The 22,561-nt window shown below is 40.9% G+C and overlaps 3 protein-coding genes across 4 annotated transcripts; all 3 read left to right on the top strand.

Moving 5' to 3' along the window:
- Positions 1-3,443: 3,443 nt before the first annotated feature.
- LOC306706785 (angiopoietin-related protein 3-like) lies at positions 3,444-8,120 on the top strand (the record flags this gene model as incomplete). The annotated part of the gene is made up of 7 exons (XM_079174003.1): positions 3,444-3,950; positions 4,382-4,492; positions 5,792-5,912; positions 6,222-6,335; positions 6,735-6,830; positions 7,018-7,290; positions 7,409-8,120. 7 exons carry the CDS (start codon positions 3,444-3,446, stop codon positions 7,627-7,629), a joined length of 1,443 nt encoding a protein of 480 aa, XP_079030129.1. The 3' UTR covers positions 7,630-8,120.
- A 1,349-nt stretch (positions 8,121-9,469) lies between these two features.
- Positions 9,470-15,720, top strand: LOC306706449 (phosphoglucomutase-1-like). Of its 2 annotated transcripts, XM_079173536.1 has the most exons (11): positions 9,470-9,818; positions 10,743-10,905; positions 11,199-11,345; positions 11,578-11,703; positions 12,437-12,627; positions 12,716-12,870; positions 13,075-13,190; positions 13,319-13,454; positions 14,061-14,244; positions 14,395-14,523; positions 15,493-15,720. In XM_079173536.1, exons 1-11 carry the CDS (start codon positions 9,561-9,563, stop codon positions 15,580-15,582), a joined length of 1,695 nt encoding a protein of 564 aa, XP_079029662.1. In that variant the 5' UTR covers positions 9,470-9,560; the 3' UTR covers positions 15,583-15,720. The 2 variants fall into 2 exon arrangements, with proteins under 2 accessions (XP_079029662.1, XP_079029661.1); XM_079173535.1 differs by having other exon boundaries at positions 14,061-14,523.
- Positions 15,721-17,933: 2,213 nt separating this feature from the next.
- Positions 17,934-21,276, top strand: LOC306705974 (leptin receptor gene-related protein). Its single transcript, XM_079172886.1, has 4 exons — positions 17,934-18,073; positions 18,478-18,553; positions 19,302-19,488; positions 19,686-21,276. The coding sequence occupies exons 1-4, from the start codon at positions 18,058-18,060 to the stop codon at positions 19,800-19,802; spliced, it is 396 nt and encodes a 131-aa protein (XP_079029012.1). The 5' UTR covers positions 17,934-18,057; the 3' UTR covers positions 19,803-21,276.
- Positions 21,277-22,561: the final 1,285 nt, after the last annotated feature.

Below are 22,561 nucleotides of genomic sequence, written 5' to 3'. Positions count from 1 at the left end.
CTTACATATCAGTCCAAAGTGTACAATGTGCACAAAGCAATTCACAGTTTGCTTTTGAATGTTGCAGGAGACTTGCTTGAGCACCCTCCAGCAGTCAGTGAGCATTGTACAAGCTGATAGCTGTTGGCAGAAAAACAGCCCCTAAGGTGCTTTCATTTAGCCCCTGAGGATGAGGAAGATAGCTTTGAAGATTCTCTGTAGCTGCATCAGATCACCATGCAGAGTTTTACAACCATGGGGTTTGGACTTGCATACAGTGTCACAGTGTGTGTGTGGAAGACTGATATATTGATATCTAGTATCATTTGTGTTGTAGTCTAGACCACCAAACGTGTATCGAGACTGAGACAAGACCGAACCCTCGCAGGCCGAGACCGAACAAAGACCAAGACCAGACCAGTGCGAGTCCCAGTACTGCTGTTTGTTTTTAGGTATCCAAATTTTACCACCAAAGATTTGTCTGACCTCCTTCTCCTGTCTGTCATTTCTGGGGTACGTGTGACGGGTGCAGAGATGCTCGACAGCCGTTTGTAGTGACAAAGAATTCTATTTTGAAAAGAGTCAGGTTATTGGTTGTATTTATAGCAGGAAGTCTTACATCCTTACACAGTAAATCACTCAATGCACAAGTCATTTCGTGATATCCCCACAATTGTGTTCTTGTCCCGTCTTGAAATACCATCCTGAGTCTGCTTTGTCCGAGAAAAGACCGAGTAGAAATGTGGTTGACTCCTTCACAACGTTGTCTTGAGACCCTGACCATCGGTGTGTGATTGAGTGTGAATGATTAGTGAGTCCTGATGGGCAGGTGGCACCTTGCATGGTAGCCCCATCCATCCGTGTGGGAATGGGTGTGAATGGGTGAATGACATGTAGTGTAAAATCACTTTGAGAAGTTGGAAGACTAGAAAGTACACGTCCATTTACCATTTACATATACAATATATACATTACAATGCCTTAGGCCAGAGGTCTTCAACAGGGGGTCCGGGACCCCTAGGGGTCCGCCGAGGTACTGCAGGGGGTCCGCAAAACATGAATCTGTGCATTATTTTAATTGTTCAGTATTGTATGCAAGATAACAGGTATGTTTATGCATAGGAGTGGCACTAATAGGCCATCATTCATTTTTAAAATGAAAACGTCTTTGAATAGCTTGTATGCATGATTATCATGCAATTGACAGACAATGTTGATATTGGCATCAGCTGACAAGGTATGTTTATAAAAGGCAGTGGCACGGCCACCCTACTCACTGTACCTTGCACATGTTTGAAATAAAAACATGAATATATGAACCTGTGTATTATTTGAATAGCTTAGTATTGAATGCACAATAAAGAGGTATGTTTATACATGGCACTAGGCCCAGTTTAATATAAAACACAATTTTATACTATATATATATAGTCGGGGGTCCCTGCTCCATCTCTCTATCCGTTTGGGGGTCCTTGGCCTAAAAAACGTTTTTTTAATATTTGTGCAAAAGAAATCCAGAAATCCAATAGTGCTATACTGGCAGCTACAATATGTACTAAATAAGATATGATATAATAATATAAGTATGGATGCATAGTCATAATAAGTGTTAACAATAATATACCTAAATAACATAATGAAGTATATTGTGTAATATAAGCAGTATATGTAATATACAAGCACTATGCCTTTATCTCTTCACGCATCGACTACTGTAACACACTTTTCTCATCACTCAGTGTATCTGCTCTTAACCGTTTGCAGGTAATCCAAAATGCTGCCGCCAGATTACTCACTAGGACAAATCAACGCTCTCACATCACCCCCGTACTCAGATCTCTCCACTGGCTCCCTGTAGCATTTAGGATCCACTTCAGAATCCTCACTCTCACTTACAGAGCACTACACGGCCAGGCTGCTACATATGTGACTGATTTACTTCACCCGCCCACGCTCTCAGGTCAAACGTGTTAGGTTATCCGTCTGTCCCACGCACTCACCTTAAAACCCGTGCTGACCGAGCTTTTGAGGCGGTAGCACCGAGGTTGTGGAATGCTCTGCCTGCACCCCTACGTTTCACAGATTCTGTGAATTCATTCCAGAATCAGCTCAAGACACATTTTTTTAGACTGGCATTTGACTAAAAACTCATGTCCTAGGCCTGCTTTTAAACCATGTTTTAATTTTGTTCTTTCTGTGTGTATGTACATTATTGGCCCTTATATGGTCACATATAGCACTTTGTGACTTATGTTTGTAAAAAGCGCTTTATAAATAAATCTTACTTACTTACTTAAACACAACAATAGTACTCAATGTCCCACCTCTGACCCTTGTGTACGTAGATCACTGGCCCACTCCCCCTGTTCATCACAGACACCCCTTTGCACTCCAAGTGGCCCCTTTACCGTGTGTCCCTTACTCTTTGAAGCTGGTCTGCGGCTTTTGTGTTAGAAGTTTTTATAAATGTGGGCCACTGTGCACCCACACATTTTACCATCAAGAGAGCAGGGCCCCGTGCTGAAGTCAGGGTTGTGGACTGTGTTTACTGTGTACACACTGTGGCGCTGATGCAATCCTGCTCTCATATTGGAAGTTAACAATTAACAGAGGAGAACATGCGTCACCCCCCTGTATAGATTGGTGGTTATGTCTCACCTCATACTTGTACAAAATTCCGACACTTGTTTTCTTGCATTGTGTGTGTAGAGTGAAAATGTCAGTTGCAACCTTTATGCAGGTTTCACTGAAGGGAGGTAAAGCTATTATTATCACAATAAGATGCAACATGTTGAATCCGGAAGCATTTTTGTCTTAGATTTAATGATTCACGGTGCTTGATTTCATTATGAGCAACAGCTGTTTGTTCGCTAGTGCCATTACGTGCATACTTGCACAGCACCTGCACTGCACCCACTACCAGATAAATAAACTAAACATTACAAAACCATAAACTTGTAAGTCCTATTTCTCAACCCAATCTATAGGTAACCGGGTCATCGTCCTGTTTAAAAATAAACAGACCAGCCGTGACCTCACTAACAAGTAACTATAGGTCAGTTAAAAACACTACTGAATGACACTCTGTCCTGACTAAAAGGGAAAACATCTTTAGTTAACTGTAAGAGTGCAAATGAATGCAGTGGCAGGTAGATTAAAAATGAAGTGAATTCAACCTGAATTTACTTTTTTGTTTGATTATTGACTAAACATTCCAACGGATGATGATCTTAAAACTAATCACTGAAATTTCAATTGAGTTGAACTTTCAACAGTCCACTCAGCAAGAGGAAACTCCATCATACATGCTGATATTGATCAGATGAACAGGTTAATCATTGACCTGATTCAAGACAGTGTATATAAAGCCCAGGATCCCTACCAGTCACACTGGAGGGAGAGGGCTGCCAGTTGTTCCCATAACATCACCGACACACAGCTGGAGAAGCAGCCCAATCGTCATCATGAGAATCGCACTAATTCCCATATTGTTGGTCGTGGCTGCTGCCTGTGTCCCTGCCCTGTGTGGCAGAATAGAGCAGCCTGTCCTCCAGCCCGAGGCCCCGGTTGAAACCCGTTCCCGGTTTGCTGCTCTCGATGATGTGCGTCTCCTGGCAAACGGCCTCCTCCAGCTGGGTCAGAGCCTGCGGGAGTTTGTGCAGAAGACAAAGGGACAGATAAACGACATCCTCCAGAAGCTGAACATCTTTGACCACACGTTTTACCAGCTCTCAGTGCTTGCCAGTGAAATCAAAGAGGAAGAAGAGGAGCTAAAGAAGACCACCGTGGTACTGAAGGCCAACAACGAAGAGATCAAAGGCCTGTCTGTGAAGATCAGCTCCAAAGTGGACAGCATCCTGCAGGAGAAGAGTCGGTTGCAAAACAAGGTGGAAGGGCTGGAGGAGAAGCTGAGCAGCATGTCACAAGGCCTGATGACAAGCGAACAAGTCGCAGAGATCAGTGGCCTCAGGGTGAGTCACCTGTTGTAAAAAAGGATTATTTACTTTTGAGGATTTTTTTGTTGCTGAGGTGGAAATGCCTCTGAAAGATCATTTAGATACAACACTAAAAACTCCTTCTGGATGAGATGGCAACTTTCTTTGTTCAGCCTATTCTTTCACAAGCAGGAATTGTAACTTTTTTGAAGCCAACACAAATCTCCTACATGTCTACTGCGAGATGTTAGACAAGCTTTTAAAAATGCTTTTTGAATACTTAATGACAACTCTTAATAACGTATAGTATGCCATTTTCTTCCTTAACTATGCTTTGTTATGCGATTGTTCTCCTAATCTACTGTATGTCTTCTAAAATACAGACTCCAAGTATTGTCTGTGATATTAAGCATTAAATAACAGCATTCCTTAACAGTTTCCATGATTCTTTCATGGTCCCTGGTCAGGAAGTGATCCACAGCCAGGAGCGGAGCATTACAGAGCTGCTGAAGGCCGTGAGGGAGCAGAGTGACCAGCTTAACCACCAGAAGGTTAAGATCGGGATTCTGGAGGAAAAGGTAAATGTTAGAAAAACGTTTTGACGGAAGAGGGGGTCAAAGAAGGGGTCAAAGAAGGGGGTGGATTATGTACCTTTTCTTTTTGCTTAGAGTGTAGCGGACTTTTCAGACGTTTTCACTCATTTTCTCACCCATTCATTCATTCCTTGCAAGTTTTATTGTTGCAATCCAATAGTTGCATCACATTCATATTTTAAGCTGCACCCTTAAGAAGGTATCTGAAAGAAATGTCTCCAGCACGCCGGCAACGCAACTCAGGTGTAATGTAACTGATTGGTGGGTACAGAGAGGCACGTGCTGTCATACATATATCAGGATATAGCATCATCTGATCTAATTCATATTTTCATGAAATGGAGTAGTGGAATTCAGGATAGATGTTGTGGTGCTCAAATTCATTAGCGGCCACAGATATGGTGCTGCTCCTAGTCAATTCTCTTTCCAAACTCATCAAATACTGACGCTTGGTCAGTGGCCCTTAGCTTGAAACTGTGACCCCGTACGTACCCCTCCAGCGTCGGTTTTTGGACGTATCAGGCATGTTTCCAATTGTTACATGCATAGGGTCAAAAATATACTTGCGTCTTCACGGGAAATTATATTTGATTAACAAAACCATTTAGTGAGGTTCAAGAAAAGAGCGTGGTTGATGTTACGAATGACTCATGTGACTACATTTTCAATGTTTACTCTTGGTTACGCACAGGACACAAACTGGTGTCCTGGACACAAATCCTGTGTTTGTTTGACCCACGCACGACGGGGGGGTGTTACATTTTTTATAATTCAAGGAGAGGGTCATAAGAACATATTTATGACATTCAGGAGGCCGTTGCTTTTAAAAAAAATTAAATACATTTCAGCCCCTCTTCCCACACAGTCATTTTTATGCAGTCCCCTCACAGAGCCTTTCAGTTTGTTGCTGTACAAAAGTACGCATAACTAAGATTACTTTGCCAGCTGTCATCATAAGGGCATTGCACTGAATGTGCTGGTAGAATGAAACTGGAGTCACGGTACTGTTCTATGTAATTTAGACTTCAAATCTTTGGAAGAGGGTGCAGACATAATGACGGAGCTGTCCATCTTTTTTAAAATCTCAGCCAGTGCCTCAGTGATATAATGCATTTGCATTTTCATTCGTCTTTGAAGCACAAAATGAATATTGTTACAGTGAAATATGTCAAAAACCCAAAGTTTATTATGTGTGGAATTGCTATTTAATCCGCAGTATTTCCTGGTGGTCAGTCTGAGGATTATGTCAGCTAGATGAAGTCTTTCCCTAACTATTTTTCCTAGCTTACAGTCGACACATTGACACAAGAGACCATTGAGAGGATGCCTGACATCTTCAACAATGAAGCACCAACACTCACCCCTTATCTGACATCAAGCTCTACCGGCACCACCAGCATGACGAGTAAGATTGATAATAAAGCATGAGGAACTGTTAAGAGTGATATTAGGATTTGTTTTTTCTTTATTTGTGTACATTATATCAGCAAGCACAAAGGTTTATATTCAATATTACTGTGTCAGTGCGAAGTACGAATGAGTCCCGACAATTTACGGCAATTTTCTGCTTCACTTTCATACAGTTTCTTACCTGACTGCACATTCACAGTTTCAGCATTTTCAGCATCCTGCACACATTTTTCCTGCACTCCCAAGTCTCTGCTCCTGATCCAGTTTCAACTTTGACATCATGTCTGTGTCCATTTTTAAATAGATCTGCCATCAGACTGCAGTGACCTGTTCAACAGAGGGGAGCGGGTCAGTGGTGTCTATGCCATCAGACCCACCGGAACGGAGCCCTTCATGGCTTTTTGTGACATGAGCAAAGGTACTGTCACACAAACATTTAACTTTATAGTTTTTTTTGTCATTAAAGATCCAATTTAAATTGTTACTATTCTTAATTAATTACTGTCTATCTTATATCTTACTAAAAGTTTCAATCCTTAATGTAAAGCAGCAGTAGAACAAAATTACAGTAACGCATGCATGAATTGTTTGCTGTGAATTCCAAATACATTTAAAGGCAATTTGAATACAGCGCAGGGAGGGCGGACTTCGCCACTAACAATGAAAACTGATACAGAAGAAGTAATTACATAATATAAATACATTAAACAGCTTTGCTTAACAAATGTTGAACATATCAACATGAAGCTATTTGATGTAAATTGTGAGGTTTAAGACTTTAATTTTTTCTATTCCTTTTTCTTTTTTTTCAATTTAGATCATGGAGCAACAGTCATCCAGCGCAGGGCGGTTGGTTCAGTGAATTTTGATCAAATCTGGGAGAAGTATGAAAATGGGTTTGGAGATTTTCAAGGTGAGACGTTATTCTCTTCTTGAGACTTTACTTGAAAATGTATTGTCAACTGCCAAATTCTAAATTACTTAGCGTATATCCTTGTTATAACATTTGTAATTATATAAAATGTAATAACAGCATCACTTCTCAAAGGTGCTTGATAAATCATGTCAGCTCCGACGGCTCACTGATGTCTCTCTCACAGGGGACTTTTGGCTTGGTCTCAGAAACATCCACTCTCTAGCCACTCAGGGCAACTCTGTCCTTCACATCCAGCTGGAAGACTGGAAACAGAACAGGCGCTTCATTGAATACAGATTTAACCTTTATGGTCCTGAGAGCAACTACACCATTCACCTCACGCATCTGTCTGGAGATTTGCCGGACCCCATGAGCAACCACACAGGCATGATGTTCTCCACCAAGGACAGGGACAATGACAACCACCAGGAATCCAACTGTGCCCGCAACTACACAGGTACAGCAATTGCACGTGTAGGAGACATGTTTCTCCTTGTGTGATGCAAACAGGGGGATTAATGAATACTTGTCATCCAGTATCAGCTGTACAACATGTCATTTCTGTCATCTTCCAGGTGGATGGTGGTTTAACGCCTGCGGAGACACCAACCTGAATGGGAGATATTTCCACATGAGACCTAAGGGGCGCTCAGATCGTAGGAGAGGGATTCAGTGGAAGCCGGTCCAAAAAGCGTCTTACTCCCTTAAGTTTACCCAGATCTCTGTACACGCCGTGGCTTCCCGCAATACCCCCTCCTTCACGTCAGCCTCCTCTGAAACAGGTGTCTTTCTGTGATCCAGCACCGGCATTCTCAGTGAAAATACTGCATTTAACAGTGGCCTCTTCAGGAGAGCCCTGGCGATGCTTCGTGTGGACAGCCATGGTTTAAGACGCCTTGGGCAGAGACGAAGACGTTTCTTCCGAGTGTCAAGTTCCAGTAGATTAAGTCACAGAGGACATAAAACAAGCATTACAATTCTAAGTGCTGTGAGAAAGCCAAACGAATGCATTATCTGAACCATGATAGCCTCTAATGTAATTGAACACTTGCATTGTGAAAAATACTGAAATACAGTTAGCAGTTGGCATACAATATATCTTCACTCACTGTATCTCAGAGGTCAAAGGTTAAAGAGGAGAAATTAAAACATACAGCCATATATGAGCAGTTTTTATATTGGGTCACATTGACTCTCAATATACAGCAGTGGTTTCCAACATGGCGGAGGCCCTTGAAGGAGTCGGGAGAGAATTAACAGGATATGAAAGCCTACAAAACATAGTTGTGCTACACAATGGACTTCTCTGAAGTGGTTATCTTGTGAAATACTGTTCAGATTGACCTCCTCTGTCCTATTAAAATTATTTAAATACCAAGGATTGCATCTCATGGTTATTTTCTTAACAAATAGATTAAAAATGTGAAAATAGTGAAAAATGCTTCAGACTCACAGTCCAAAACCCCCCAAATCAGAAGATAGAATAGAAGAGTTAGAAAACCAGCAATCAGTCACCTTTGACAGGCTAGAGGTAAAGAACTGTTGGCATTATTGATGAAGAAAATGACTTGAATGATAATTATTTGATTATTAAAATAATTACTGATAACATTTTCTGTCAGATTAATCAATTTATTGTTTCGCTTCAATAAAATAATCTGAAAATCATCTGTGGAACTGCTTACACTGACATCTGTATTGAGTGACACATCAGACATTGCTTCATTCTGAGGCATTTTTAAGGCAAAGAAGTTTGGGAAGGTGGTGACTTAATGTAATGCTAGTATTCACACATTTTGGATAATCCGTAACTGAAAATATAATGAACTTTTTTCCTGATCAATCCCGAAACGGACCAAGACAAACGTCTATAATGTTCTGTTTGTTACTATGGGCTGTAGATTGATTTGGACATTGGTCTGGCACAGAATGGTCTTTTTATGTCAACAGAGATTTATTGATTTATTCTTATTTTGATGCCAAAATCTACAAATGGATGACTGATGCATGTTTGTGCTATTGTACTAAAACTTGCCCTGGGAGGTCTGGGAACGCTTTTGTGTTGTCGCCCTTAACAAACTCTAGAGGGCAGTGTTGTTCCGTCTCATGCAGATCCCTTCACTCTGATTTGATCGTGCTGCGTGTATAATTAGATTTGACAAATTCTGTTTGTTTTGTAAACAGATACTTTCTTAAAACCACATCTAAATTCAGTATGTGCTTCTAATGACTCTCTAATTGCTCCTCTCACACTCTTCGTTCACACACTCAACGTTGAGGGTAAATATCCCCTCTCCAATGCCGCTCCAATGAGAGATGTCGTCTCTCATTGTTACTCTGAGAACAGCTGCAGCCGTTCACAGAGGGACAAATAGCTCCCATAACACCTCAGTACTTTCATCCAGACACACCCAAACACACACTCACACACTTCTTTGTGACTTGGCCTGCAGCTTGACAGTGATCTCCCTGCACATGTGTGAAGGAGCGTCTTCAGTTACTCCCCCTGCCTCTGCACACACATTGGTTTGAAAAGTTATTTTGGGCTTCAGAAGTGCCACTGTAACCCTGTACTTCTCGTGAAATAACAGGAGGAGTCAAGATTATACCCTGCCATTCTTCCCCTGTGTACGGTTCCCCATGTCAACTGACAGGGGATCTCCCTCTAAACACAGGTTGTAGCTCTCTCTTTGCTGTTGCATTAGGTTGGATTCTCATTTTGAAACAATGGACAACAGTCTTCTGCAGGTGTTGACTGTCCCTACAGCACCCTACCCCGACCAGAGACCCGGCACCAGCGGCCTGAGGAAAAAGGTCCATGTATTCCAGTCCAGGAGGAACTATCTACACAACTTCATCCAGAGTATCTTCTCCTCCATTGACCTACGGGACCGACAGGGATCAACAGTGGTGGTGGGGGGAGACGGTCGCTTCTTCAACAGAACAGCTATTGAGGTCATTGTGCAGATGGCAGCTGCCAACGGGGTCAGTGTCACCGTGTGTGTGTGTGTGTGTGTGTGTGTGTGTGTGTGTGTTTGTTTGTTTATGTGTGCAAGCTGGTAAATGTGTGTTTGTATGAGGGTGGGTGTAAGCATATGTGTCACCTGTTATTATTACTTTGTTGTCATTTTTTGTACCATCTTCTTGTTGTCTTAGAATTACATTTGCAGCCTTGGTTGGAGACATGGCTGTGTTCATAGGAATTAATTTAAAAATAATAATAATAATAATAATATTGTGATAGAGATCCTAAATTAAAAGGTTAAGGTACAATATAGTTATTAGTTCTAGTTATCCAAATGTTAAAATAAAATGTGTGTGTATTTGTGTTTGTGTTCAAATGTAACTTATGTTTAATGTAACTGTTTAACTTTATGTTAAAAAAGCTTTTCTTTTTTAATCTAAAATCAAACATTCAACAACACAGTGAGAGGAGACAGTATAATGCAATACAACAGCAGAACGATGTAACTCTGAGAAATCAAGGGATGAATGCTGCCTTTCAACCATAAAACCTGCTCGTCGCTGCTGTTACTGCAGCTCCTGGCTGATGTCTTCAAATAAAAAAAGCCTATAACCTGTTTTGTTTTCTACTCTCTTGCCAGCACCAGTAATGAGCTCTCTGTGGTTCCAGGACTTAAGTTAATTAACCTTTGAGCTTCTGATGCTTTCCCCATATGGTTAGAGGGAGTAAAACATACACTTACACACCATATAACTTGGTCTTGATGTACTATAACTGCCGCTCATTAAAGGAAAGTCTAGTAGCAGTTACTTCAGCAAGAAGGATGACACACCAAACCCGATATTCAGTGCTATTCCCTCCCCTCCCCCACTCAGATAAATTAAGATACACACTCATGCCAACCAACTCACACACACACACACACCTGTGTGACATTTCCTCAGGTGGGTCGTATGATCATTGGACACCAGGGGATAATGTCCACACCTGCCATCTCCTGTGTAATCAGGAAATACAAAGCCATCGGTGGCATCATCCTCACTGCCAGCCACAACCCTGGTGGACCTGATGGAGACTTTGGCATTAAGTTCAATACTGCAAATGGAGGTATGGTAACTGGAGAGGAGGAGGCATGCAGGGGCATCAGCCAAGTGAAAAATAGTGTTACAAGTGAAGTTAACAAGGCCTCATTCAGATTTGTGGCACAGACACAGTAATGAGATATTGTTTGAGAATTGTCTGGACGTAAAATCTGGGACAAAGTCCATCGAAAGATCTGCATGGTTTAACCAATAGATATCCCAAAACAACCCTGAATGTTATCACCACTATACTGAATGTGTACAGTACACCAGCACAAAATATCAAATGTAATAACATAGATTTTCTACTGCATCCAGGCCCAGCCAAGGACGCTGTCACAAACAAGATCTTTCAGATCAGCAGGACCATTGAGGAGTTTGCCATCTGCCCTGGACTGCATGTGGATTTGACAACCCTGGGCAAACAGATGTTTGATCTGGAAAACAAGTTTAAACCATTCACAGGTGAAGCATTAGTCTGGAACCCATGACTTCAAATTAGGAGAGGATGGAGGCAATGTGAGAAAAAATGCATGGTGGATGAATGAGACTGTAAAGTCGGACTCACTGAATTGGTCACGTGACACATTTTTGCCATCCATTACCATGAACGATCACTGTAATGTTTATGACGGCATGTTTATGATGGCATGTGAATTCATTCATTTAAACTGTGTTTCTCATCTGTGGTGTCCAGTGGAAATTGTGGACTCTGTGGAATCGTACGCTAACTTGTTGAGGAACATCTTTGACTTTGCCGCTCTGAAGGATCTTCTATCTGGTGAAAAGCACATCAAGATAAGAATAGATGCCATGCATGGAGGTGAGAGGATATTTACCAAGAGCATGTAATCTCATCGAGATATTTTTAAATATGTTGATTACCTTTACTTCAAAGTAGAAAAAAGTCTTTTAAATAAACATAAGACATTTGTAGATATATATAAATCATTTAAAAACATGAATAAACAAGTGTTGTAAGCTTTGAAATACCTCTGGACTAGTGGTATGGGGTTATAGGAACTGTTGACTTTGGAGTGATTCATAATGATCAAGTTACTAATGCTATTTAGGAGTGTCCCTAAACACTGAAACTGAAACTAATGGGTGAACAGCCCCCACATCCCCCTTGTCACCCCTTCACAGGAAGTCATGAGTATAGTTATTTATAGGGTAAACATTTTGACATGATAGCACACCTCTATCCTTGTGACCCCTGACTTTCTCTCCATCTCGTTCAGTCTCAAAACAAGTTATAACTTATTTGCGATGCTAGTCAGAATTTGAGCAGAGCCTCGCTGTTTCCCTGTTTCCTATCTTTGTGCAGACCTAAGCTAACCAGCTGATGGCGGTAGCGTCATATTTACCGTACAATTGCCGTCAATCTTCTCATTTGACTCTTGTCAAGAGAGCAAATAAGGGTGTTTCCCAAAATTGTTGGTGGTGGTGGTTTTCGTTGTTGTTTTAGAAAGCCAATAGTGCCACTTCTTGCAAAACAACATTTTACTTCAGTAGTTAATTTCTAAATCTTTATAGCAGTCTTCTCTCGTCACCAGTGGTAGGACCGTATGTGAGGAGAATACTCTGTGAGGAGCTGGGCTGCCCTGTCAATTCTGCAATCAACTGTGTTCCGTTGGAGGACTTTGGGGGTCAAAACCCAGATCCTAACCTCACCTACGCAGCAGATCTGGTTGACAGCATGAGGGACGGACAGTATGATTTTGGTGCAGCATTTGATGGTGATGGGGTTCGTGTCCTATTACTTGTCTCTTTCTTTAGATTTTCTGAAATAAAATAAAAAGAACCTTCTCATCCCCGTCTGTCTGGCTTTCTAGGACCGTAACATGATCCTTGGTAAACACGGCTTCTTCGTCCCCCCACCTGACTCTGTGGCTGTGATTGCTGACAACATCTTCTGCATCCCTTACTTCCAACATACAGGGGTGAGAGGCTTCGCCCGCAGCATGCCCACAAGTGCAGCCTTAGACAGGTAAAAACACAGCCTGGCTCGGTTTCACATCACCGCCTCGACCAATGACACAGGGATTTTCAATTTACAATACTTTTGGCACAAATAGATTTGAATAAGCTCAAATCACTGCATTTAACATGCAAATGTGACATTAATAATAACATTGGTCATTGTTTTGCTGCTTCAAAGGTTCACTGTACTCTTTCAATGTGTCTCCTGCAGAGTCGCCAAGGCGACAAAAATAGAGTTATATGAAACTCCCACTGGGTGGAAATTCTTTGGGAACCTAATGGACGCAGGCCGACTGTCTTTGTGTGGGGAAGAAAGCTTTGGTACAGGTACTGTATCTCTTCAGCAAGTTATTAGATCAAACTATTAACTTAGTGTGTGGGGGGGAAGACTCTAGTTTAATTATCATGCTTTTCTTTTCTGTGCATGGTGAACCTAATCCCATGTCCTCTTTCAGGTGGAGACCATATTCGTGAGAAGGATGGGCTTTGGGCCGTGCTGGCATGGCTGTCCATCCTGGCCACTAGAAAGCAGAGTGTGGAGGATATCCTGAAGGACCATTGGCTAAAATACGGAAGGAACTACTTTACCAGGTGGGATGTCGACACATTTGTGATCTTTCTTTGTGTGCATGCCGAGTTGTACTCCATCAACCATCGAAGCCACCAAACACACAGCGAACCAGTGGTTATGTCTAAGTGGACATAATGTACATTGTTGATTTGATATAGATGGCGAGTGGACTGATTATACAGATACACGTTAAGAAGATACATACATAACATGACTGACATCTAGTGGAACATATGTACTATTACATATCCTTTCAAGGCCCTAAACTGTCTCGTAGTTAGTAAATGAAAATGCAACATGATGCTGTCAGCACTCTCCTAAATTCTTAATTTGCCTATGTGGAAATATACTGTTAATTACAAGCATTACGGTGTCTTACAAATATTTACTGCTGAATTACAAGGAATGCATTTATACTTACAGTGTTTACAAAGTATCGGAAAAACACTGCATTCACAAATAAGTATACATTTCGACAGTATTGCGGCAAAATAGTCCTGTTGAAATTATTAAATTGACACTAAAATGTTGGACTGTCTTCACTCCGTTCATCAAAATAATACAACACAAACGTGCCACAATAGAGCACTTATTCTTTTAATAGTAGATGATGTTCTTTTGTCCAGATATGACTATGAGAACGTAGACATAGATGCAGCCTGTGAGATGATGGAGGATTTGGAGATTATGATCGTGGACAAGTCCTTTGTGAAGCAGAGATTTGCTGTGGAAGACAAAATCTACCAAGTGGAAAAAGCAGACAACTTTGAGTACACAGACCCGGTAGACAGCACCATATCCAGGAACCAGGTACATGACACACTGAGTTCTACGATGACAACGTTTTTTATGTGGACAGTTACTGGATGTAACCAGTGGTCACTTGGCACTGGAGCGACTCAGCTGTGCCTGCCGATCCTGAAAGTTTCACATGTCTTTACCGGGCTGTTTTCACTGCAGGGTCTGCGGATAATCTTCTCTGATGGTTCTCGAATCATCTACAGACTCAGTGGGACAGCTTGTGATGTGGCGACAGTCCGAATCTACATAGACAGCTATGAGAAGGAGCAAATCTTAAAAGACACACAGGTAAAAAATTATTTCAGGACTAATTTGGTTAAATAGTCCACGATACTAAAAAGTCTTATGAATTGCATGAAACATATGAGGTGAAGTGTGGTTGAGAGGAACAGGAGAGGCATAAACTCACATATCAGACCATCCTCTGCCAAATGGCCAACAGACAAATGTGCAAAACAGTCGGTTTGCCAGTTTAGGAAAGGAATTGATTTTATTTAATTTTACTGCAATTGAACCCCCTTTGACCAGCCCTGCCCCCCCCCCCCCCCCCCCCCCCCCTCCTTTTTCGTTCAATGAATTAGTGGAAAGATGAGTGAAGTTGGTCTTCAGGGCTTTTTGCTATAAAGCCTTTTCTGGCAGAAATCTTTAAAGACAAACTTCTGTTCCACCACCACACACTTGACCTTTCACCTTTGTGTGTTTACCTACATCTGTAAAAGGGCGGGCATTGCTCATTGTTTACACAGCGACAGCATCATCCTCTTCAGCAAGTTGAAGACTCTTTTAGTTGCTAAGATTGTTCAAGTCAGATGTTACAAAACTGACTAGTAAGACAACGGTCCTATTTTTTTTGTTGAGTTGGTCAAACAGTCTAAAACGGTGCAAGTTAAATACTGTATTGTATTTTTGGGGTTTATGTGTGAGGTGTTGCAAGTGGGCACACAAATAAACCAGCATTTTTTGCTGGCATGTGACTTTTTGTTTTAAATGATCTTATTATTTTGTATCAACTTCTCAATTTGCTCATTTTGGTTACTGGTAGCTCTAGTTAACCAAACTAGATTCCTCCCTTGGGTAGCTTTCCTGTAGTTCAACTTCTTCCAATGTGGAGTAATTGGTATCTTTCAAAGCTATGCTTTTAAAGTAACATCTGCAACTCTGTCCTGCTTATTGTTAAATATTTATGAGGAAATGCATCAGTGGCATATGGCAGCCAGGTGCATGTGTCTCTAACCACATCATTCTTGTTTGGGACAGGTGATGCTGGCACCCCTGGCAACCATCGCTCTGAAGATTTCCCAGCTCCATCACAGGACGGGTCGAAGTGGCCCATCAGTCATCACATGATTCCTCCCATTTGTTACTCCATCATTGCTAAACTAATGCCCTCTTTGTTGTTCTTTCCTGATTTTTGTATAAACTGCGCTTTAATTCCAAGTGTAGCTGCACAACATGAAGCAGTTTGCATTTTAGGCTAAAATATATTCAGTGTTTTTCTCTGTTCTACATTAAACTGCTTTTTATTTTTGGGCCATTTGTGATCTTTATGTCTTACAGATACAAATATATTTAAATTTCACTTGGGTTATCTGTGATTTTAAAAATAATTGTAATTCAATTCAATAAATCAGCAGGATTTCAAAAGCAGCCGTATTCTTAGTGATCAAAAACGATTCTCGTGACATAATTAAACACAGTGAAACTGCAGTCAGTGTCCCTGACTGCAGTTTCACTTCCTTTGTGAAACTCTGTAATAACACTGCATTGTCTCACCTTTTTCTGGCTGTGCACACTCAGGATATGAGCTTCATGGTTTTGTGTAGAGCAGTAAAGTACTGAAGACTTTTGAGAGGTTGATTTAGAAGAAAATAAGAAAGTAAAGTTTCTCACATGAATAACATTTCTACATGCTCCCAGCGCTCATTTCAAAATTGTAGAACTGGCTCATGTCATGAAGCCTGAAATTATTATTTGGATCATTTGTACTCCTTTTCATTCAGGGAAATTAGGAATTAGGAATTTATTAGCAAATAATAACCTGAAATTGCACTCAAGTCAAGTGTGTGGTGTTGGAGGATGCTCGCTCAAACATTGACACAAACACATCTTTCCATAATTACAAAGAACACCAGCAAAGCATTACAATATCGAGGTATTACATGTAAACAGGTTTACCTTTCAACATACCTTTTCAGTATAGTTTATAGTTAACTTTATCTTAATAATAATATATCTTAAACTTCTTTTCTGCAGGAGACATTTAAGCTGTTTTAGGAAACATTTTAAAAGAGACGTATCCAGCTCTGGTGTCGACATGATATCCATCTGGAGAGCAGCAGCATCAGTCCGCTAACATCTGGTCCAGCTCTGTGATCACAAATGCCCTTTGAAGTACTCTACCTTTCTCCTGGTTTCATCTCCATATTACAGTGAACCTGACGCCCAACAAGAGGGAGACACACTGAGTTTAGCTCTGGTTCATCTGAGGTCATTTTTGAGAATGCACCACTTTGTGAAAATCACTGACAATTCTCAGTCATCAAAATTTGTTTTTTTGGTCGACTTGGTCTCCTTTTGTAATAATGCATAACCTCTTGACCCACAATGCTAATTCATGGTATGTACATCTCTTTGATTCAGGACAAACTGGGCAGTCAGAATATGCACCACGGCAATGTAACATGATAGAATAAATATAGTTATATCACCATAAATACAAACGAAAAACAAAATTGGAAATTGAATCTCAGATATTTATACAAATCAAACATAACACAATGGTTTAGGACTTTTGACTTTTGAAATTGGTTCGATAAAAATAAACATTGTCGCCAACACAGATCAAAATATATTTACATCATAGAAGCCAAATCAAATGTGTTCAAATAACATCTATATCTGAGATTATTAACCTTATTATGGCTCGAAAGGATCCGTCTTATGCAATGTATGGTTCACGAGAGTTTGTGTTCATACGTTTACGTTTGGCAGGCAGCCAGGATCGCTACACTTACAGGATGGTTGTTTGCAGTTTGCTGCATGACACGTTTACATCTTATACAGCCTATGCTAATTTGAATGCAGTATGTAATTTGTCTAAGTAGAGCTGTCAGATATTTACAGATATATAGTAGAGTGTATTCCCATAAGAAATGTAGATGTATTTTTAAAAAAAGGATACAACAGAAATACTGAAGTAAAGTACAAGTTCCTCAGAAATGCATGAGTGACAAGTCTGCTCGCTCAAACATTGACACAAACACATCTTTCCATATCAGAAGTGATGGTTCTGATTACAAAGAACAACAGCAAAGCAACATTACAATATCAACAGATATAACAATACAACAGAAATACTGAAGTGTATACAAGTTCCTCAAAAATGTACATTAAGTACAGTAAGTAACATTTACACCACGGATATCACGTGGGTGTTAATCAAGCCCCCACGCACAGTGCTGCATGGTGCCCTGCTCCTCATCACAAGGGATTGCAGCAACCATGGGGGAGAAAACTATATTTGATTGACAAGAACATTTCATGAATGTGCCTGCAAATAGCTAATGATGGGAGACGAGGAGTCGGCAGCACCTGGTGGTGTTCAGGTGTGTCTGCATGTTTAGCACGCGGTTGGCAATGCTGTTTAAATCTTGGCTCTGACTGCTACTGTCGCTTTAAGACAGTCACCTGACAAAGAAGGAAAACCCGATGGAGGAAGCAGGAAGTTGGTCTACCAAGAAAGAAACGGAGAGCCTGAGCACATAAACAAAACACAAAGAAGGAGATCAAAAGTCAAACAGAAAGTTTCACACATTTATCGCAATGGCCGGAATTAAAGGTATTGTATTCTAGGCGTTATGAGTCAGTCGACAGCTGAGATTTACGTTCGTTTAGTTACGATGACGTTGATGCTTCAAATACTTTGTGTATCTTTTTGCAGCAATGTTGCTCTTTCATTTCGAAAGCTATCAATACAACACCGCCGAAGGACATTAGGGTTTGCTACAAGCTACAATGTTAGTTCCGTTATCAAGTTACCAACCTGTTTTAAGTTATTGCTATTTATTCTCAGTAAATGCATCTTAAAAGTTAACTTGGCATACAAACGGATTCCACAGCAAGTGTTACAAGCATAACGTGACGTTAGCTGATTTCTGTTTTGTATCTTATTGTAACTTTGGACACAGCAGTTAAGCGTGTGTCATGTAATGTGACGCTGATGGGATGTTTCTCTTGTTTCAGCGCTGGTTGGTTTGTCCTTCAGTGGTGCCATTGGACTTACGTTTCTTCTTCTGGGCTGTGGACTGGAACAGTACGGGTAGGTTCTTTGTTATACTAAGTATGTTATTGTATCACATAGACCTCGGATAACATGCGATATTGAGGCTTAAATAGATTGTTAAAACAGCGAAGAGGCAGTTAATCAGAGAGATATGCAAAACAGTAGTTAACAAAAACAACAAAACTCTCCGAAATGCCCTGTCTGGCTGTTACAAGTGGTGCTCCAGCAGTTGAATATTGCACTTACATTAAGTTGAGGGACTTTTAAGAGGAACATTTAAAAAAAGAATGGTCAAAATCAATGCTGCAGAGAATGAGAAATGTAGTCCCTTGTATGGATCAAGCTCCAGACATGCTGAATCCTACAATTTCCATTATGAATCTCAATAGCGTATTTCATTAGAGCCCCCCTGCCCTCTAAATGCCCACGCCTTTGAAAACCCCATACTCCCAGTTTGTCGTGCAGGCTTTCTGTTAAAGGATTTTAAATCTCGAGGCCAAGCTGAGATAACTCTGATGTCATTAGGGCTATTTGTCCGACTTAGTCACGTAAGACATTATACAATCGTTTTTACAGGCAGAGCAATACTTCTCAAAACAAGTAAACTGGGCTTCGCTTTCGCAATGCCCCTTTAAAATGTTTCATTCTGTTGTGTATGGCTGTGTTGTGGTTTGTTTTGGCACAATATTTTTTTTTCTTCAATTTGCTGCGACGGCAAACTCATGCCATCGTGTATCACAAAATGTAAACCATGTTTTTAACTGTTCCCCATCTGATTCTTTAGGGTATACTGGCCGCTGTTTGTCCTGATTTTCTACATATTAAGCCCCATCCCGACCTTCATATCCAGACGCCTCAGCGATGACACTGACTCCTCCAGCAATGCATGCAGAGAGCTGGCCTACTTCTTAACAACTGGCATCGTGGTATCATCTTTTGGGCTTCCCATTGTGCTAGCCCGCACCACCACAGTAGGTTCTCTCTTTACAGCCGCCCTCATTGGCTTGGCTTGTATTTGTAGATATGTCAGTGTTGTGTGCAGTGCACCACATCAGTTGTTAGTCTATTTCAAATGTACTTTTTCTTGAGAGATGTACACTGTGCCAGCAGAGCGTTGTGAACATTTTTATTTTTGGACTGATTCTGGGTGAATATTTTCCTCCAACAGATCCAGTGGGGTGCCTGCGGTCTGGTGATGACAGGAAACGCTGTCATCTTCCTCACCATCTTTGGTTTTTTTGTCGTGTTTGGAGGTGGGGACGAATTCAGCTGGGAGCAGTGGTAGAGTGCCTTCAGACGGTGGACAGACAGAAGGACAGGTGGACGGATAGATGGGTGGGTAGGTGGATAGTTGAATGGATACACGGCAGACTGAGGGGCGTATGTGTCCTAGGGGATGGCGCTCATGTACATTGTATGCTGCAAAAATGTCAACTTTACTGGGCATGTTTTCAGGCCAATTTTTATATTAAAGGGTGTCAGGGTTGGAGACAACAATATGTATCCCATTAATGTGCCTTATGTCTAGGACCAGAGAGACACTGATGCCTATCCACCTTCACCCATATATTTTAGCTTGTCTCGTCTTTATTTCAACCCCCAAATCACCCTGCTTATTGCAGCTGCCTGCTATTTCATTATGCTTCAGTTAATCAATATCATATTGGGATCCTTAAGAGTAACTCTATTGTAATGTACACTGCGATGCGCACTGCACTATCTGTCCTCATTGTTCAAGGCAGGATTGGCTTTACTGAATTATGGTTTGCTTATTATCAGCACTGTCTGCTGTTTAAAGTGTGAAGGCAGGGCAAGTTATCTTAATCCAAGCTAACTAGTTGTAGGACTCCTTATCAGGTAAAAGATATATTTGTATGGAGATTGTGTGTGTATGTGTGTGTGTGTGTGTGTGTGTGTGTGTGTGTGTGTGTGTGTGTGTGTGTGTTTTTTGTTTGTTTTCATTTTGCGACAAGACTGTAAAGCCTTACTTTGTGTTCTGGTGCAATTGTTTACATTCTCACCAAAGATCATTTTGAGTGCAAAAATGGAACATATTCACCCTCGAACTGTGGATTTTGATCTGAAAGCGCTGTGTGGTGAAAATCAAGATTCTATATTCAATTATTGTGTGAACAGGCCTGAAGAAGCACCCATAGCCATTTTATATTCCTGCAGATGACAAAGAAATTCATACAATAGAGCCACTAAGAGCATGATATTGATTTGTGAATATTTTTTACATGGTGGATAGTAAATGTGGGAGAAATATGTTTTTAGGCCGCGTGTTTTTTCCAAAAGGAGAGGGCTTTACCTGCAAGCTCATTCCTAAGTGCCTGTCGTCCAGTGTATATTTTGGTTAATAGAGAAATCACTGTGATTTGGTTTTGAGTCAGATTTTTGGGTTTCATCATCATCCTCATCAGGGGCCATTGACATTTGTAGTTTTAAAATCAATATAACATAATCATGTTCTATGTCATCATTGCCAGTAACTGACTTTTAATGAGGTTCTGAAGTTTGTATGATTAGCCCACTTGACTATCACAGAAAATCCCACTTAGTGTCCAGTGTAATGTCTGATTTCCCAATTCCTTAACTGCTTTTCGAGGGAAATATTATACTGTGTCTCAGAACTGACATGTAAAGAAAGCTTTCTATTGTGACTCCCATACTCACACTAACGAGTTCTCAAAGGTTATTTTATAAGCTCCTGGTTACATTTTGTTTTCTAACATTGATTAAAACTGCCTGTATAATGAAACAAACTCTGTCTTGCTGTTTATTGCTGGTGTGTGAAGTGGATGGAGATCTGACTTATGTGAAGCTCGTCTGGGTGGTCGCGATGGATATATGTGGACCGTATAGCACAGCAGCAATGGTGAATGTAGCAAAACCTCTGTAATGGCCTCCCACGAGACACAGAGTGTGAAAGGAGAGGTGTTGTGTGTGTGTGTGTGTGTGTTAGGATCAATTCTGTCTGGCCAGACTTTGCGAGCATATACAGGTCTGCCTGACAGGCCTGAACTTCAGGTGTGAGCATCTCCTAAATCATTTAGACATTTTGCAATATTCAATAAGCGGTGTGCATAACAGCTCCATGCTTTGCCTAACGGCGCATCATTTTCACTGAGGAACATCTGTCTGCCTCCCTGTCTGTTTTGATCTTTCCAAACACTAAAAAACTTAATATTGAATACGTGATTCACAACGTTGCTGTTGTGAGTAAGCTGCATAGCAAAAGACTGATAAAAGCCAGCATTCTATATTCAGGGTTGAACAGGATGTGATAGGAAACAACCGTGCACTTGAGTTGTTGACGTGTGTCAGGAATGCAGCTGCCTCACCAATTTGCATGCTAAGCCGAGTTCATTTCCTCACCGCTCTCTGCAAATGAATGATTATTTCTATGAAAACCATCGGTGTTGTCGCCTTCCAGTGATTGCATTTCACAAGGGAAGACAAAGCGCGTACGGACTAACATCCCACAGAGAGGTTAGCTCTGTATCAGTGCTGCTTCGTGAAAAGCACTTAAGAAGAAGATTTGCAGAAGTGTGTATGTGCAATAGATGTTGTGTAAATGCTTGGTTGTGTAAAGTTTAAGAAATGAATTGACACATCGAAGATTACAAGATAAAAATTGGTCTCTGGAGGTTGATAAAAGAAAGGGGTGAGAGAATACTGTGTCGCAGTACTATTACTGTGAAAATCACAGGAATGAAGTTGCAATTGTAAAAAATCACAGTAAAAGATATATAAAAGAAAATAGTAAAGGCTGTAGTAGACAGGAAATCTCAATACCCAAAAAATGTGATTGGGAACCACGTGTGGTTACACTGGACCACATCCCGGCCCCATAATGCCAGGTATTGAAGGTTCTTATACAGTATGTGATACCCTAAAACTCCACCCATACAAGCTATGATTGTGAGCCATGACTGGTGTAGATTGTTCTGATCAGTCTTGGCCCTTTGGGAGCCTCATGAGGCCTGACACATGTTTCCCATGGAAATTACTTGTGTTGTTTGCAGTAATACTCCGACTTTA

The sequence above is a fragment of the Pholis gunnellus genome (genome assembly GCF_910591455.1).
Source record: "Pholis gunnellus genome assembly, chromosome: 14".
Lineage (NCBI taxonomy): Eukaryota > Metazoa > Chordata > Actinopteri > Perciformes > Pholidae > Pholis > Pholis gunnellus.
Note: the sequence above shows the minus strand (reverse complement) of the source record. Positions and strands in the feature narration are given on the sequence as shown.